Source organism: Heterocephalus glaber, unplaced genomic scaffold, assembly GCF_053883595.1.
Source record: "Heterocephalus glaber isolate CG9 unplaced genomic scaffold, H.glaber_assembly_v1.0 deba00001004, whole genome shotgun sequence".
Lineage (NCBI taxonomy): Eukaryota > Metazoa > Chordata > Mammalia > Rodentia > Bathyergidae > Heterocephalus > Heterocephalus glaber.
The window spans coordinates 1,416,294-1,431,758 of record NW_028258179.1 but is presented as its reverse complement, the minus strand read 5'-3'; the positions used below and the strand labels follow the sequence as shown (position 1 = coordinate 1,431,758).

General features: G+C 41.5%; 1 protein-coding gene across 1 annotated transcript in view; it reads left to right on the top strand.

Annotated features, from left to right (window-relative positions):
• The window catches only part of Col4a4 (collagen type IV alpha 4 chain), a 165,928-nt gene that overhangs the window by 106,187 nt on the left and 44,276 nt on the right, over window positions 1–15,465 (top strand). Inside the window, exons 22-29 of the mRNA XM_087209310.1 lie at window positions 1,695–1,859; window positions 4,722–4,811; window positions 5,628–5,791; window positions 8,271–8,343; window positions 9,287–9,393; window positions 11,068–11,251; window positions 12,570–12,638; window positions 15,173–15,280. Of these exons, the coding sequence (XP_087065436.1) occupies window positions 1,695–1,859; window positions 4,722–4,811; window positions 5,628–5,791; window positions 8,271–8,343; window positions 9,287–9,393; window positions 11,068–11,251; window positions 12,570–12,638; window positions 15,173–15,280 (960 nt within the window). The remainder of the gene's footprint in view (window positions 1–1,694; window positions 1,860–4,721; window positions 4,812–5,627; window positions 5,792–8,270; window positions 8,344–9,286; window positions 9,394–11,067; window positions 11,252–12,569; window positions 12,639–15,172; window positions 15,281–15,465) is intronic.

Here is a 15,465-nt window from a genome sequence, read left to right as displayed (position 1 = left end):
GGGCTCCAAGTCCCGGGTGTTTCAGCTCACAGGGCAGGCACGGTAGGGACATGTCAAGGTTCTACAAGAGTGAGCAGGGCCAGAGCAACTGTGATGCTATCTTTGAGAAATGCAATCTTCCATGAAGAATTCTGGAACCAGGCAAGCTTAGGAAGAAGGAGCTAGGAGAGGTGGTCACATTCATCTGAAGGCTTCCAGCTGTCTTTAAGCCAAGGCCACCAGCCAGAGGGGTTGGATGTCAAGGGCAGCCAAGATTTACCTGCTGTTGCACCACTCTGGCCCTCATATGAGCACACAGAACATCAGAACATTCCCCGAGCTCATGCTATTGCTAGATATTGCACTAAGCTCCTTATATGGATTATATATTTAATCTTCATAATAAGCCTTCCCAACAGATACAGAAGATTCAGCAGCTAAATAGCCTACTTAAAGTCCCATGGCTAGAGGGGGAGAGGCCAAATTCAAATCTGGCACCTCTGCTACCCCAGCTGCTGGGAAAGGTAGGGTGCTTTATGCTCTCCATAGACAATTAGGCAGGTCTATATTTTTATCCACTACATGTGCTAATAAGCTTATTCAGATTAATTTTAACAAGTTATTAAGTAGAAAGATTGAAAAAATAATTTTAATTAAATTAAATGTATTTCTTTCCCTATAACCCTGAAGAACAGTGAAGAGGTAGGAAAATCTGATTCTCCAAACCTGTTTGCACTTGTGTTTGTTTCAAAGGAAGCAAGGTATATATATATATTTTTTTGGTACCGGGGATCGAACTGGGGTCCTTGCGCTTGCAAGGCAGGGGGCGGAACCACTGAGCAAAATTCCCGGCCCAGAAGCAAGGTATTTTGACAGCTGAGATATTCACTTTTTTTTTGGTACTGGGGATCGAACTCCGGACCTTGCACTTGTGAGGCAGGCAGCGGCACCACTGAGCTAAACCCCTGGCCTTCACTTATTTTTGAGCTGTGTTTTCCTCCCCTTTTTCATTTAATGCCGCTTATTCAGATTATCATGACTTAACTCTTACTTTCTAGCTATAATATGCTTTGTGTTAAGTCAAGTTTTACAAATTTTTTTCTACGTCTACTTCTTTTAAGCACTGTCATTGGGGAACAATTTTCTTTTTTAAAGAGCTTTACTGAGATATCATTAACATAAAAATTTTATCTTTTTAAGGTGTACAACTTGGTGTTCCAACGTAGGAACATATTGTGAAATGATTATCACCTTCCAGCTGATTAATATATCTGTCACCTCCACGCAGTTACCATTTGTGTGTGTGTGTGTGTGTGTAAGAGAATTTAAGATCTATCCTCTTGGAATTTTCAAGTATGGAGTACCATACTGTTAAATATTGCCCCATGTTGTTCATTAGAGCTCCCAAACTTGTTCATCTTATGAAACTGAGATTTTGTACCCTTTAACCACCCTGGTCTCCCCTTGCTCCTGCTCCTGACAACCACCATTCTACTCTCTGTTTCTGTGACTTTTATTATTTTATTTAAGAGAGATCATATGACATTTCTGTTTCTGTGCCTGGCATATGCCACTGAGCATAATGTCCTACATCTCCATCCGTTTTCCTTAAAAATATTCCATGACTTGAGGAAGCATGTACAGATTTTGATTTCTTCTGCCAGAAATCTTTACTCCACAGTACAAGTGGTTTTCATTCTTGCTTTGTCTTGCAGGCATGGTGGGACCTCTGGGACCACCAGGGCTTCCTGGTCTTCCAGGGTTTCCAGGGGAAGCCGGTATTCCTTCGAGGCCTGACTCCACCCCAGGAAAACCAGGGCAGCCAGGACCCCCTGGCTTACCCGGAGTCCCAGGGCTACAGGGTCCCGCAGGACCGAATGGTAAAGCGTTTCTCCTTTATATCCTCTAGCATTTATGCTGCATTTGAGTTTCACAGGGTCATTCAAAAAGTATATATTTCTAAATATTTAAAGCAGTTATATAATATTTCATGAACCAAGTTAGTAATATTAAAATTATTTTACAAATAAATAAGCTGAGGTTGTCAGGTTATCAATAACAGATGAAATCAATTAATTGGGGATTTAAGAGTGAATGTTGGAATTTTGTGAATCAATGCAATTTTTGCTTTTTAAACATAGCTTTTATTTTTATCAGGTATATATAAGCCAGGTTTAAAAGTCAAACTGTTCTAGAAGGTCTGTTATGAAGAACAGAAATCCCAGGAGGCAACTGCTTCTCCTATCCATCCTCCCCAGAGATGATTATTTCAAAACATGTAGCTGAATCTTTTATTGTTAGTACATTGCCATTCAGCATACACATATTGCTAACCCTTCATTTTTCAGTGTGGGCATTATCTTTTGACTTCCCCATACAGAAAATGAATATAGCCCTCATTTACCAGTATCCCACCACATATGTACATTTCCCATTTCTGTGACATGTCAGTATAATTATTGTCATGATTTTGGTTACATAAATATTCAATGTGTACACAGAATGGCTGCATAAGTGGTATTCACAAATTAAGCCATGGCTTAATACATTTATTATTTTTCTACCACAACATGTTGTAAATTACCTTGTTTTCTTTGTGTGTTACTTTGGTTTTTGATATAGTTGTTATTACTCTACTCTCAAACCACTCAGAATTATGTAAATCTCATCATTATATGCTCTAAATCATTAAATATTCTATCCGTATTAGCTCTTTGAATGTATCTTTTCTGGAGCTTTTTGACTTGTTCAAATTAGGTCAAGTTACAGTTTGGGTCTGTTGCTGAGATATTGTTTTGAAATTTTTCATCTCTCTGTGTCTCTGTGTGTGTGTGTGTGTGTGTGTGTGTGTGTGTGTGTGTGTGTTTCTTTCTCTGTCTGTCTGTTTCTCTTTATTTCCCACAACTTGTATTTCTTGCTATATACTTCCTGAGTCAGGGTATAAATAAGAGATGAAAGTAGAGGAACTTGCTTGTCTGAAAATGGCTTTAATTCTACTGTCTAATTTGGTTGATAATTTGGCTGAGCATAAAACTGATTGGAAATCTTTTTCCTTAGGACTGAAACATTCCGCATTGTTTTCTACTTTCCAGTGCTGCTACTAGAAACTCCAGTAACATTTATATACTTGATTCTTTATTTGAAATTTACTTCCTTTCTGGAAGCTTGTAGGACAGAAGCTTTTGTCTTCAGTGCTTTAAATTTCACAACAGTTTGCCTTTGTGTGATATATTCAGATTCACTTGTAGGTACTCAGGGGGCAGTTTCAATGCAACACATCCTTTATGTCTGGAAACTTGTTTTCAAGTATTTGTTTGAAGACATTATCTCCCTCCTCTCTCTCTCTTTTTTTCTTATTCTGGAATTTAAATTTACTTGTTTGTTAAAAAGCCAATCTTAGGGCAGATGTAGTTGCACATTCCTATGATCTCAGAACTCTGGGAGACAGATTTGCAAGTTCAAGCCCAGCCTGGGCAACTTAGTGACCTAGGGAGACCCTGTATCCAAATGAAAAATTTAAAAGGGGCTGAAGATATAGCTCAGTACAAAGGCCCTGGGGTCAATCTCTAGTACCAGACATGTGCGCATGGGTGCGCGCACACACACACACACACACACACAATTACATATCTTTTTTTTTTTTAACCTTAACTTGATTACTCTTCCTCACTTTATTTTTCTATATGAATTTTTGGTAGATTTCTTTAACTAACACCTTCCAACGTTCCTCTGGAAATTTCTGCTATCATAATTAATAGGTATTGGTTTCTTTCAGAGGATTTTATTGTTGATTGTTCTCTTTAATGTTTCCTTTTACAGCAGCCTGTTCATGTTTCAGGGATGGAATGTCCTCCCTCATCTACTATTTTAATTATACTTTTTAAAAATGTTTTCTTCTGGTAGCATTGTCTGTTTCTTGTACGTTAATGAGAGTGGAATGGGAAACGCTGGTTGTTTTTATTTTCTTTTGCTGTTGACTGCTGCAATTCTTGGAAGGGATCTTCTTGTCTGAATGATCCCTTACCAGATCGTGCTGTTTTGACCCCTGTCATCTTGCTCTCACTGCTCTAAGGAGATTTCTGGTATACTCTGCTTCTTTCGGAATTTTCACATTGCTTGTTTAGATCTCAGCATTTTTAGGGTCTGCGAAAACCTTTGACATTCTACTGTTGTTTTCTGTTATACCTCCCCTTTTTGTTTCTGGTATTGATTTTGTGTCTTTTTATAATATTCTTTGATTGTCTTTTATTCTACTGGGATTTGGGGAGAATGTAGAATTTACTGTTTGCATTGTATCTGTCATTTTTAACCAGATGTGTTCATAATTTGCAAGCCATGTTTTATGTTTTTTTCATTACCTAATAATTGATAATTGAAAGGGGAGAATATTTCTCATATCATGACTATTTTTTGTAGGTTTTGCTTTGCTACTTTATGGTTGTTGTAGGTTATCTTGTTCTGTTTTCCACTAACTTGGGGCTTAGGATTAAGGGCAGCTTTATCAGTGGTTATGGTGGCGGAAGTATGCCATGACAGTTGCATGTTGTGTATGTGTTCATGTCTGAGAGAGAGAGAGAGGGAGGGAGGAAAGGGAGAGGGTATCCTGGGGAAAGAATGGAACAAAGCATGGGGCTGAGAGCTGAGACATAGGGAGGAAGATGTGAATGCAAGGGACTCTGGCTCTATAGGCGACTTTAACAAAGCTCCTGTGATTCTCTGCCCACCTGTTCTCCACTGTCCAGTGGTACATTGCAGTGTGGGGCTCCCTGGACCACAAGGAATAAAGGGCAAAATGGGCCCCCCGGGAGGAAGAGGCTCAAAAGGAGAAAAAGGCAAGTATGCATCAAAGATGGAATTTCTAGATGACAACTACAGATGGGGGAGGTGCATGTGAGCTGTGCTATGTGGCATTTCCTTCAGATCTGTTATTCCCCTTAGTTGCTCCCTGTGCGTTCTCTGCTTCATTATATGCTGCCATAAGATTAAAAGTCACCAAGAACTCATATCCTGGTATCTTCCAATATAAAGGCCATGAAATTTGCCCTGAACGATGACTTTACTTACAAAGTCTTCTTGATTCTTTGAGAGCAGGTACATGTAGGACAGGATTGATATTTTGTTTCTTTTTTCTCTGTGAGTCCCATATTTCCCAGACTCGTTGAATGCTTACGGCTCTAAGTTGTACACTTTAAATATTTGGAAACTTTTGAGTGACTGACCAGGTGATCTGACAGCAGAAGTACAACCAAGGAGTTTGACTTTCCTAAAGAGTTTTTTTTAAGTCCTGAAGATTAGGAAACATGTTGTGGTGAATTAGCCATTGTGATATGTAAGACAATAATCTCCCCTCATGTATTGCCTCGCTCCCTTAATTATTGAGGGTTAACATCCTAACCAATTTTTTTCTTTAGTTGAAACCAAATACAGAAACCAAATATTTCTAAGTTTTAAAAAGAAGAAAACTTCCCCTGTACAATGCCCCCTGCTCCCACCCGGGTCCCCCAGGCCACGTCCTCAGTTGTCTGTGGTAAGAATTGCACCTGCCAGCCAGTTTTGGGGCCCTATTTGCACCCTTGGTCTTGTACCGAAGAGTCCTTATTTGGGGTTATATTTCAGGAAATGTGACAAAGCTGCCTTTTCCCCTCTAGGAAACGAAGGACTCTGTGCCTGCCCACCTGGCCCTGTGGGGCCCCCTGGCCCTCCGGGGCTACCTGGGAGGCAGGGCGATAAGGGGGAAGCAGGGCTCCCAGGCTGGCTTGGAGGAAAAGGTGACCTAGGCCCTCCTGGCGCTGAAGGATCACCAGGGCAACCAGTGAGTAGATCCTCCTATTCCTCGCCTTTCCAGTTAAAGGAGACAGAGAGAGAATTCAGTGCACCCTTTTCTAATTTATGGGGTGATAGAATCTGTATTTTGAAGCTATAAATATTCACAACGAAAAAAATCATTACTAACAAACCCTATATCTGTTCATTTGTCCACTAATTATTCAACCAGTTGCTATGCATTGAGTGCCTATTGTGTCACAGGCACTGTTCTAGTTATTGAAGATATAGCAGGGACCAAAACACAGTCTCCAGCCTCCTGGAGCTGCAGAGAGGACGCAGACCACATGACAGGCAAAAGACAGAGGTCATCACATCGGTGTGGCAGAGGAGATGAGATCAGAGACGTGGCAGGAGGTTAGGAAGGGTTGCAGAACATAGGGCTTTGCAAGGGGTTCAAATCTGAGCTTTTACTAGGAGGAACAGGAGAAAGGTGTAAGAAGAGGGATCTATTGTGACATTCACCTTAAATGGATCACTTATTCTGGTTGCTCTGTTGAGAACAGACTGTAACAAGAGACGAAGCAGAGAGATTTGCTAGGAGACAGCTGAGTGACCCCAGTGATACAGGGGAGCAGACAGATTGAAGCGGTGCTTCTAGGTGGCGTGAGACTCAGATTCTAGATATATTTGAAGATAGAATCAATAGATTTGGCTGTCAGAGTGAACATAGGAGCAGGCACACCCAGGTTCTACTTCCCCCTTTACATTTGGGAGCTCTGTTGTCCTCATCAATAAAATGGATATAACTGCACTGTCTTGCAGGTTTGTTAAGGAGTTCAGCCCTATGTTTTGAGAATGGTAAGGTCACTCTGGAGAGCAAGACACCCAGGGTTACTGCCCCTAAGAAATTTGAAAGCAAACCAAATGTCACAAATTGTCATGGGCTAACTCTAACCTGCTGGAGTGTTTTGTGGTGTTCTTATGGTGTTAGTTTTTGGATTTCTCCATGAGTTTCATGGCTTTCCTTGAGAAACTGGACATTCACCAACAGAGCACACAGTTAACACATTCCCACCACTGCCGCTGGTGTCTCCATCCACGTGGCTGTGCCTCAGGGGATTGCTGGGGGTTCCAGTTGCCATGGTGCCCTCTGCCCACTTCCCTTACAGGGCCACAGCCCCTGTGGATATCCACCATTGAAGTCTGACTTAGTTACTTCCTCTTTCCTGGGACAAAATACCTGACACTCACAAGGTAAAGGAGGAAAGGTTCATTTTGGCTCACAGTTTGTAGAGATTTCAGTCTGTAGTTGGCTGGCTCTGAAGCAGGGCAGCACGGTCAAGGGGCATGGCAGAGGAGGCTCGCTCAGGGCAGGGAAGTGCAAAGCAGTAAACACTCAAGGGAGTCAGAGGCATATATATATCACACTCAGAGTGAGCCACCTCTTCCTACCGGACTTCAGCTCCCAACATCATTCTGATCAGTGGATTTAGCCAGTATCACACATCCATGATCCAGTCACCTCCCCAAAGCCCCACCTATGAGCACATGAGGCTTTGGGGGGACATCTAGATGCAACCCATAACAAAGTCCCCAATCTAGACTGCATATGAGACCACAGGGATATGCCTGGCAAATACGAATTTCTGTTCCTTTTTACCTCTTGTTATATTAGCACAAATGTTAAGTGATCTTCCGTTACAGAATTGTGAAAAGTAGCTCTTGGTCCCAAAGCTGCTGATAACCAGGCACTTAGCTTCTACAGCAGTCTTCCCCAGCAATCTCCCAGGTTAAACATTCGTGTAACTGGTGCCTGAACATCACAAAGGCAACATGGTCTTGTCAGCTACTGTATCCTTAGTGCTCAGAGTAATTCTTGGTACTTCATACTTTCAATATCTTTCAGAGCGAGGCATTAAACTCAGGCCTTTCATACTGATGCCTTTTTAAAATTTTACTCAGCCTTTTAAATTTTATTTTTGAGACAAGTTCTGTTTCTCCTCTCTTGCTCACCAACTTCCCTGAACATCACATTATTTTCTGGCTTCTTTCATCACAAACTTAGGCTTAAACCTCTATCTTCTATTCTGCTTAACTCACTCTCATCTTTGTTCTCAGTTCTATAATACAAAGCCTAAGACAATTTAAAAAATAACTATGTTTTTATCTGAGATTGTTAAAGACTCCTAAGAGGTTCCACAATCATATAGAAAGCTCCCCTGTATCTTTTCCCCAGTTTCCCTCAGTGATGTCTTACATGACGATGGCACAATGCTAAAATCAAGAAATCTACGTACATATATTACTATTAATTCAGGTACAGACCTCATTTAGATTTCACCACCTTTTGCTTGCAGCTCGATAGCCTCAATTTTGTGAGTTAGGACCACTGTGGAAGGTGGGAAAAGGGATGAGAATGTCAACAAGAGGTTTTGCGCAAAAGAAGATGGGAAGATTAGATATCCACAAATATGACTAACTTTGACTCATCACCATTAATCTGTTGCTCTTATTATTTTACCAAGGGAAAATCTGGTGTTCCAGGACCTTCTGGCAACAAAGGAACAAAGGGTGACATGGTGGTAGCAAGAGTTAAAGGTGAGCACGATCAATCACTTAGCTCCTTGCCATTTTGTGAATGATGTATGAACCATCTTCTGCCACTAATTTCCCCCATGACCGCAGATCAATTCTGTATCATTTAGGATTGCTTAAAAAATCCCCTGCCCTTACATTTTGAATGTCAATCCCTGAATCTCCTGTCTCTTACTTGAAAACATAAATATTCATATTCACATCTTTATTGTAGCGAACTTGGGTTTTGAAAGAAAATCTCCTTTGACTTCCTATTGTTCCCTCACCCTATTGTAATATCTTGTATTAATCAAGAATATTTAAATTGTAAACGACAGACACCTAGCTTGAAGGAGTATGAGGGAGATGGTAGTTTATTGTGAAAGGGTAGATGTGGGGTTTGCACTGGGGCACCGGGTCCGGGGCGTCCCCCTGGATCTCCCCAGGCTCTCTGTAGATTTCATCTTTTATTGCCCAGCTGCATTTCCCCCCACCAGACTGGCTTTTTCCAGCGTGTGTGATATACACCTTCTAGACACCACAACATTCCTATGACCAGAGAAGAAGAAAGCTCTGCTTTGTCAGCTCCAGTTAGAAAAGTAATTTCAGAAAGGACTGATTAGTTTAGGGAAAGATCCCAATCATGCCCACTCCTTATAGTGGCCAGGGATAAATGCCGTGTTTGGCATCATGCAAGCAGGGTGGGATTCTGTGGCTGGCACCTCCATATGCCACTTCCTTGGGGGAATGGGAAAAAGAGATTTTTCCCAAATAAAGAGAGTCAAGTGGTTTGGTGATAGTCATTTTCTTTTCTGGCTTTGGCATGGTTTATGTGACTCTGGTCAACTAAGACATTCAGAGGAAACTCTACAACCTACACACAAAGTCACTGCCTTTGTCTTTAGTCTTCCTTTCTATTTAACCCCCGCTGATAAAAACTTGAATATCCTTTGACCTCTGTCCCCAGGGTACAAAGGAGAAAGAGGACCTGATGGGCCCCCTGGATTTCCAGGGCAGCCTGGACAAGATGGTCAGGATGGACATGCTGGAGAAAAGGGGGATCCAGGACCCCGGGTATGTATAATTCTCCTGCTGTAGAATTTCACTGTCTTAGATGTTCACCGAAGCATCTATTTTCCCCTTCTCAATTTACCAAGATGCAATTCAGTGTAGTATTTGATATAGTATCACAGAACCTGGGCTAAAGGCTTCACTTGTCTACTGAAGGCCAATCATCTTCCGAGTTTTAGAGTAACAAAATGTAAGCTTAGCATATGTTACTCAAGGTCACCCACCTATCAAGTTGAAGTGGAAACTCCAGTCTGTCTTATTCCAAATTGCGTACTGGCCTCACCAGACTGTAGCCTACAAGTGTTGGGAAACTACAGAGGGTTTTACAATAAGGAAGGGCTACTTTCTGGTTTTAAAGTAGACACTTTCAGACTAAATACACGTGGCTAAAAGATCTTAGAAATTGGGTTCAGTAATGTTTACATGTATCTTTCTGGCCTTTTGGCTTGTGTAAAGTTTGTGAATGATGTGTACTTTATGCTTGGTAACAATTCATTCTTCCTCTTACACTATGTGGTAATTCTGTTGACTTTGCTAATGGTTTTTTGGGGGATTTTTTTGGTACCGGGATCGAACTGAGGACCTTGCACTTGCAAGCCAGGTGCTGGTGCCACTGAGCTAAATCCTCAGCCCCCTCTTACACTATTTGCAAATACACTGAATGGTATTTGTCCTAATGTACCCACCTAAATGTGAAAAATGCAAATGTGTTTACAAACCAAATTGGGAAAGGGATTTTTACAGCACTCACTTTTCTAAAACACCCGTGTGCTCCTTCTGGATGCATGGAAAGAATCCAGACCCACAAGACTATCACAGAGCACATTGGGGGCTGGGCCACTCAGAACCCTGGAAGATAGGACTCTGCCCTTGCTGCAGGCAGCGTGAGGTGTTCCTCGTGCCCAGGATCCCTTCGGGTGGGCATCCAGCTGTGGTGTAGGAACAAGATCACAACTGGCAGATAGGGGAGCAGCCCCAACTGCAGAGCCCCCGACCCCCACAGGAGCTGTTATCTGCACAACACAGCTTGGAAACCTACCCTTTACAGGGGCCTCCACTCAAGGGAACCCCAACAAGGGCATCCAGAGATCTTTATAGTTCTTGCAAACCACATGACAATTTTACACCCATTTTGCTGTATGTGATGTCGCTCAGGAATGTAGTGCCGATCCAATTTTTATCACATTTATGAAAGAACAGAGAGCTAAACAGTCAACCTAAGGTCAGATTCTCATGCAGAAGGAGAATGAGTTTGTTAGCCCTTTACCTGAAAGCGTGGAGGGTGGTAGAGTCATCGATGTACCTTCCTAGAAGAATGCAGGGAAACGATTTCAGATACTTGAGAATGTACAAGCTCACCACCTCCTCTGGCTCACTTATTTCTATATTGCATGATATTAGAGGTTAATGCTACATAAAGTTTCTCATTCTATATTATAACGCACACTGTACTTTCTGTATTTGAGGCATATCTCACACACTCGTACCGTGTATGTGTATGTAAATATGCAAAATATGTATGTAAAATATTAGAAGAGTCTAACTTATTTTAAGTTATACTTGCTACAAAGTAACTGTCTCCTGGAATTATGGACTTTTCGCATGTGTTTCTGTAGCCTACAATGACTGCTTCTAGTTCAAAGGTTGGTGCTTGACTCATGACATAAACATTCCCAGGGGGATCATGAAGATGCAGCCCCAGGTGAGAAGGGGTTTCCTGGCCCACTGGGTCCTCCTGGGGAAGCAGGACCAGTGGGGCCTCCGGGACTGGGATTTCCCGGTCCACCAGGAAAAAGAGGTCAACCAGGCATTCCAGGCCGCCCAGGAGAGAGGGGCCCTGATGGCCTTAAGGGGCTGAAAGGTAATTTTTAATGTTTTTTGTGGCAGAATGTCAAGTGCAATCATGAAAGCTAAAATGAGCATCTCCCAAACAACATTATTACATCTATGGCATAGGAGCTCAGTAAAATTCCATGAAATGGCTCTCCAAAACTTGCAGGTTGTCAAAAATATACAAGCTTTATAGCACAATCAATATTTAGAACCAATCTTGAAAGCCTGAGTTACCTTTGTTCCATTATTTGTTTGGCATGCAAAATTGCTTTTCATTCATTTCTCAGTATCAACTCATATAATCTGACTACGTTAAAATTACCTATATATTCAAAGTAACTGTTTCTGTAATCTTTTGAGTCAGTGCAGTATGTTTTATTAACAGAAACACTAGTGTTTCATTTTTAAAATATTGTCCATGAAAGTCTAGTTGTAAACGTTTTAGAGAGAAAACAAAGACACCTTAAATATACTTGACAGTTATGTGAATTTCAAAAAAATAAAATGGTTTTCAGCGTTAGAGCTTTACTGAAGTTTTCTTTTGTAATAGATACATTTACCTTGGCCTTTACTGTTAATTATGAGGTTTTGAAACAAGATAATATCTTTAGTTCTTGCTTTGACAACATACATTGCCAGATATATTTGTATTTGTGTGTAAGTTCATGGTCTAGAACCCAGAAACTCATTCATGCATTTTTTATTTGAAAGGTTATAAATGAATAAGTTATGAGATACTATTCCTATTATAAAGATGAAGCTTTAAATTTTAATAGGAAATGACAACTCAGAGCACAGTTAAAATGGGGATGACAAGAACTACATTGCACAGTTGTTAGAAAAACAAGAGACAGCATGTCTGAAGCACACGACCCACGGCAGATCCTCAATAAATGGTGGCTGTTGTTCCTATCTGGCCCAATCTCGTTATTTCTACAATTTCCCACTGTGCAAGCCAGGGCCCAAATTTTCTGAACTCAGAGTTGGAACTTTGCTTCTAGCTCACGATCTATCAAAGCTTCTGATTCCGTGGTGTCAGGTATTTACGGGCTTAAAAATACATTAGTTTTTCTAGGCTATTGAAACTGATACTTCTTAGAATCAATAGTTTTTTTTATCTCTATCACATTTGTGTTTGCAGAGTTGAAATTCAGATTTCAGAACAGACGTAGCAATTTGGTGTAAAAGCAACTTAAGCGATCTAATGATACTTGGGAGTCTTGGGTTCCTTTGAATTCTAGATATACTACATGGAAAAATATTTTAAATGAGGCATCGTTAAGATTTACAATGCCTATCACTCAGGTGCAATAACTGATAAAATGCCACTCTTTTCTGCATTCCAGGTGACTCCATCCCTTGTAATGTAACCTACCCTGGGAGGCCAGGCCTTCCAGGCTTTGATGGACCTCCAGGTATCATTACTGAGAAGTTACTGTCTCATATACACTTCCCAGATAAAAGAACTGGCCAGAGAGATGTCTCAGTCACTTTCTGTCGCTGAGTTGCAATACCTGACACACACAATTTAAAGGAAAAGAGGTTTATTTTGGCTCATGTTTCAGTAGTCTCAGTGCTTGCAGAGTTGGCTGGCTCCAAGGCAGGATGGCATAGGAGAGGATAACCGCTCTCTGCAGGACAGAAAGGAAGCAGAGTCAAAATGGATCCCAGAAGGGAGATATAACCGTCCTGGTCACGCCCACAGTGGCCCGCCTCTTCCAACCAGGCCCCGCCTCCCAACAGCGAGTCAGCTACGGGTACCCCTATAATCCAATTACCTTCAGAAGGTCCCCCCCTTTGCCCCATGAGGCTTCAGGGGGGCATGTAGATATAAACATAACAACAGATAAACGAACAGCAAATTCTGATAACTAGTTAGGGTGTCTCTAAAATTATTATAAGGTTTTGAGGTGCCAGGGGACTGGAGAGAAGCAGCATTTGTAATGATGACAGTTGGATGCCTGGTTGCCTGGTTTGAGCAGATGCAGATTGGCTTTTCAAACCTTTATGCAACAAAATTTACCTTGATTTTGTCACATATTAGCTAAATGCCTGCCTCTTGAGAGTTTTAAAGCTGTATCATCTTTCTCTTCCATGTCCTAAGAGTAAGATTATAAATTTTTTTCCATTCCACATTCGAAGAGGACCAACTTCTGACCAGAAACCTTCTGGAAAAAGACCCACGTGACCGGGCATGATTAAACATGCCTGTAATCCCAGCACCCTGGCAGCCGGAGGCAGGAAGAACAAACGTTCAAGTCTAACCTGGGCAACTTACTGATTTAGTGAAACCGTGTCTCAAAATAAAAACTGAAAGGGCCTGTACTGGGGATTACTCAGGCCTTCGCCCTGAGCTATAACCCGCCCCAAAGCCCATCCATGTATCTACGTCCCTGGTTGCACTTTTATGCCTCTGCTTCATTTGAATCAATTACTTGGCTTTAGCTAAATTAAACCCAAAATGTATATCAGGATTTTTTTTATAATTCCTTTGTATTTCTTCAGAGTTAAATTGGCCCTTTAAGTACTAGCATGATTATTAAAGGTGATTTTTCTTATATTAAATAAGTCCAAAATTTATTTAAAGGTTGAATCCTGACCAAATCTTGATGATCCTAATCATCTGCTCTCATCACAATAATGTTGTGCAACAGCCTCCAAATCTCAGTGGGCTACAACAATAAACAGTTATTTGTCTCTGTGAATCTGCTAGTTGGTGGGGTTCAGCTGATCTAAGGCCATGTCTGTTGGCTTGTTTCCTGGCCCCAGATTTAGTTCAGGTCTGCAATGCATGTCCTATTACAGGGTCAGGGGGTCCCCTTCCCATAGGATTGCAAAAATGCAAGAGGATAGCCCCAGCCTCAGAAACTGACTCCAGACCTTGGACTGCATACGGCTGTCGGTATCCCATTAGCCAAAGCCAGTCACATGACCAAGGCATGGGTCCAAGGGCAGGAAAGTGTACTCCACCCAGCACAAGGCAAATGTGAGAGTGCGGAAACAGAATTCTACACCAGTTGGGGCCAGGGATTTAGCTCAGTGGTTTCATCACCTGCTGCGCAAGTGCAAGGACTTGAGTTCGATCCCCAGTACCAAAAAAAAAAAAAAAAGAAAGAATTCTACACCAGTGGCATGAAGAACTAGTGGTTTCCAGGTATGGTAGCACATGCCTGTAATCCTAGCACTCAAGACATTTAGGCAGGAGGATTGCCATGAGTTCAAAATAAGCCTAGGCTACACAGTGAGTTCAAGCCCAGCCTGAACTATATAGCGAGACCCTGTCTCAAAAAACCAAAAACCAAAACAAAGAAAAGAACTAGTGGTTGGTTGACTGAACATTCATTTCCACTTTAATCATGGATGGATCAAAAACATCTGATTACTTTCAGTAGTTTGGGCTTCAAAAGAAATCAACATTCACACTTTACATTGGCAGTTATACTTTGTTTGAAGTTCAAAATCAAGAAATTATTTTAGTTAAGTCCTAGTAGGAAAGAAAAGCTTTAAGATAAAACCTCAATTCCTTCTGCAGGCATCTTTCCTCATACTGCATATAAAGACAAATGTAGTAAGATCAGGGAGGTAGATTTGGCTTCCTCACCAGCATAGACACTGGCTACCATCTGTCCTCCTACAAGGATGGACTAGGCCTGCACATTGGTGTTGGAGACCCGGTGTGGGAAGAGGACAGAAAGCTCATCTGAGTGATGGTGTACATGCCAAAGGCTTTCTCAGGAAGATCCTTTCCGTTACACGTAGGAGAAAGTATCTTAACAAAACACTCAGTGCACCTGGCTCATAAAATGCTTTTGTAAACCAGGGTAGGCAACACCTTTGCTCTCATAAAATAGGAATATTCAAAAAAGAGACTCACATAGACTTTTTAAGAACCTCACTTTGTTCCCATTTGACTTGTGTTTTACTGAATCTGTGTTTTGCTGTTGTTTAGGTCAGAAGGGATTTCCAGGTCCCCCGGGTGCTCCTGGGCTGAGGTGTTCGGATGGACCAAAAGGCCAACCAGGCCAACCAGGAATACCAGGAATACCAGGCCCACCTGGTAAATGAAGTGTTTTCCTGCTTAGGGAATGTCTATAGGAAACTTTAAAATTTCGGAAAATGGGTGACTTTAGGGAAATGGCCCAGGGACCAATGTCTGTACTCCTATATAGGCACTGATTATATTTCAAATAACCCAAATCCCCACGTGTAGCCTTTACATTTTAGTTTTGGTTTTCAAATGCA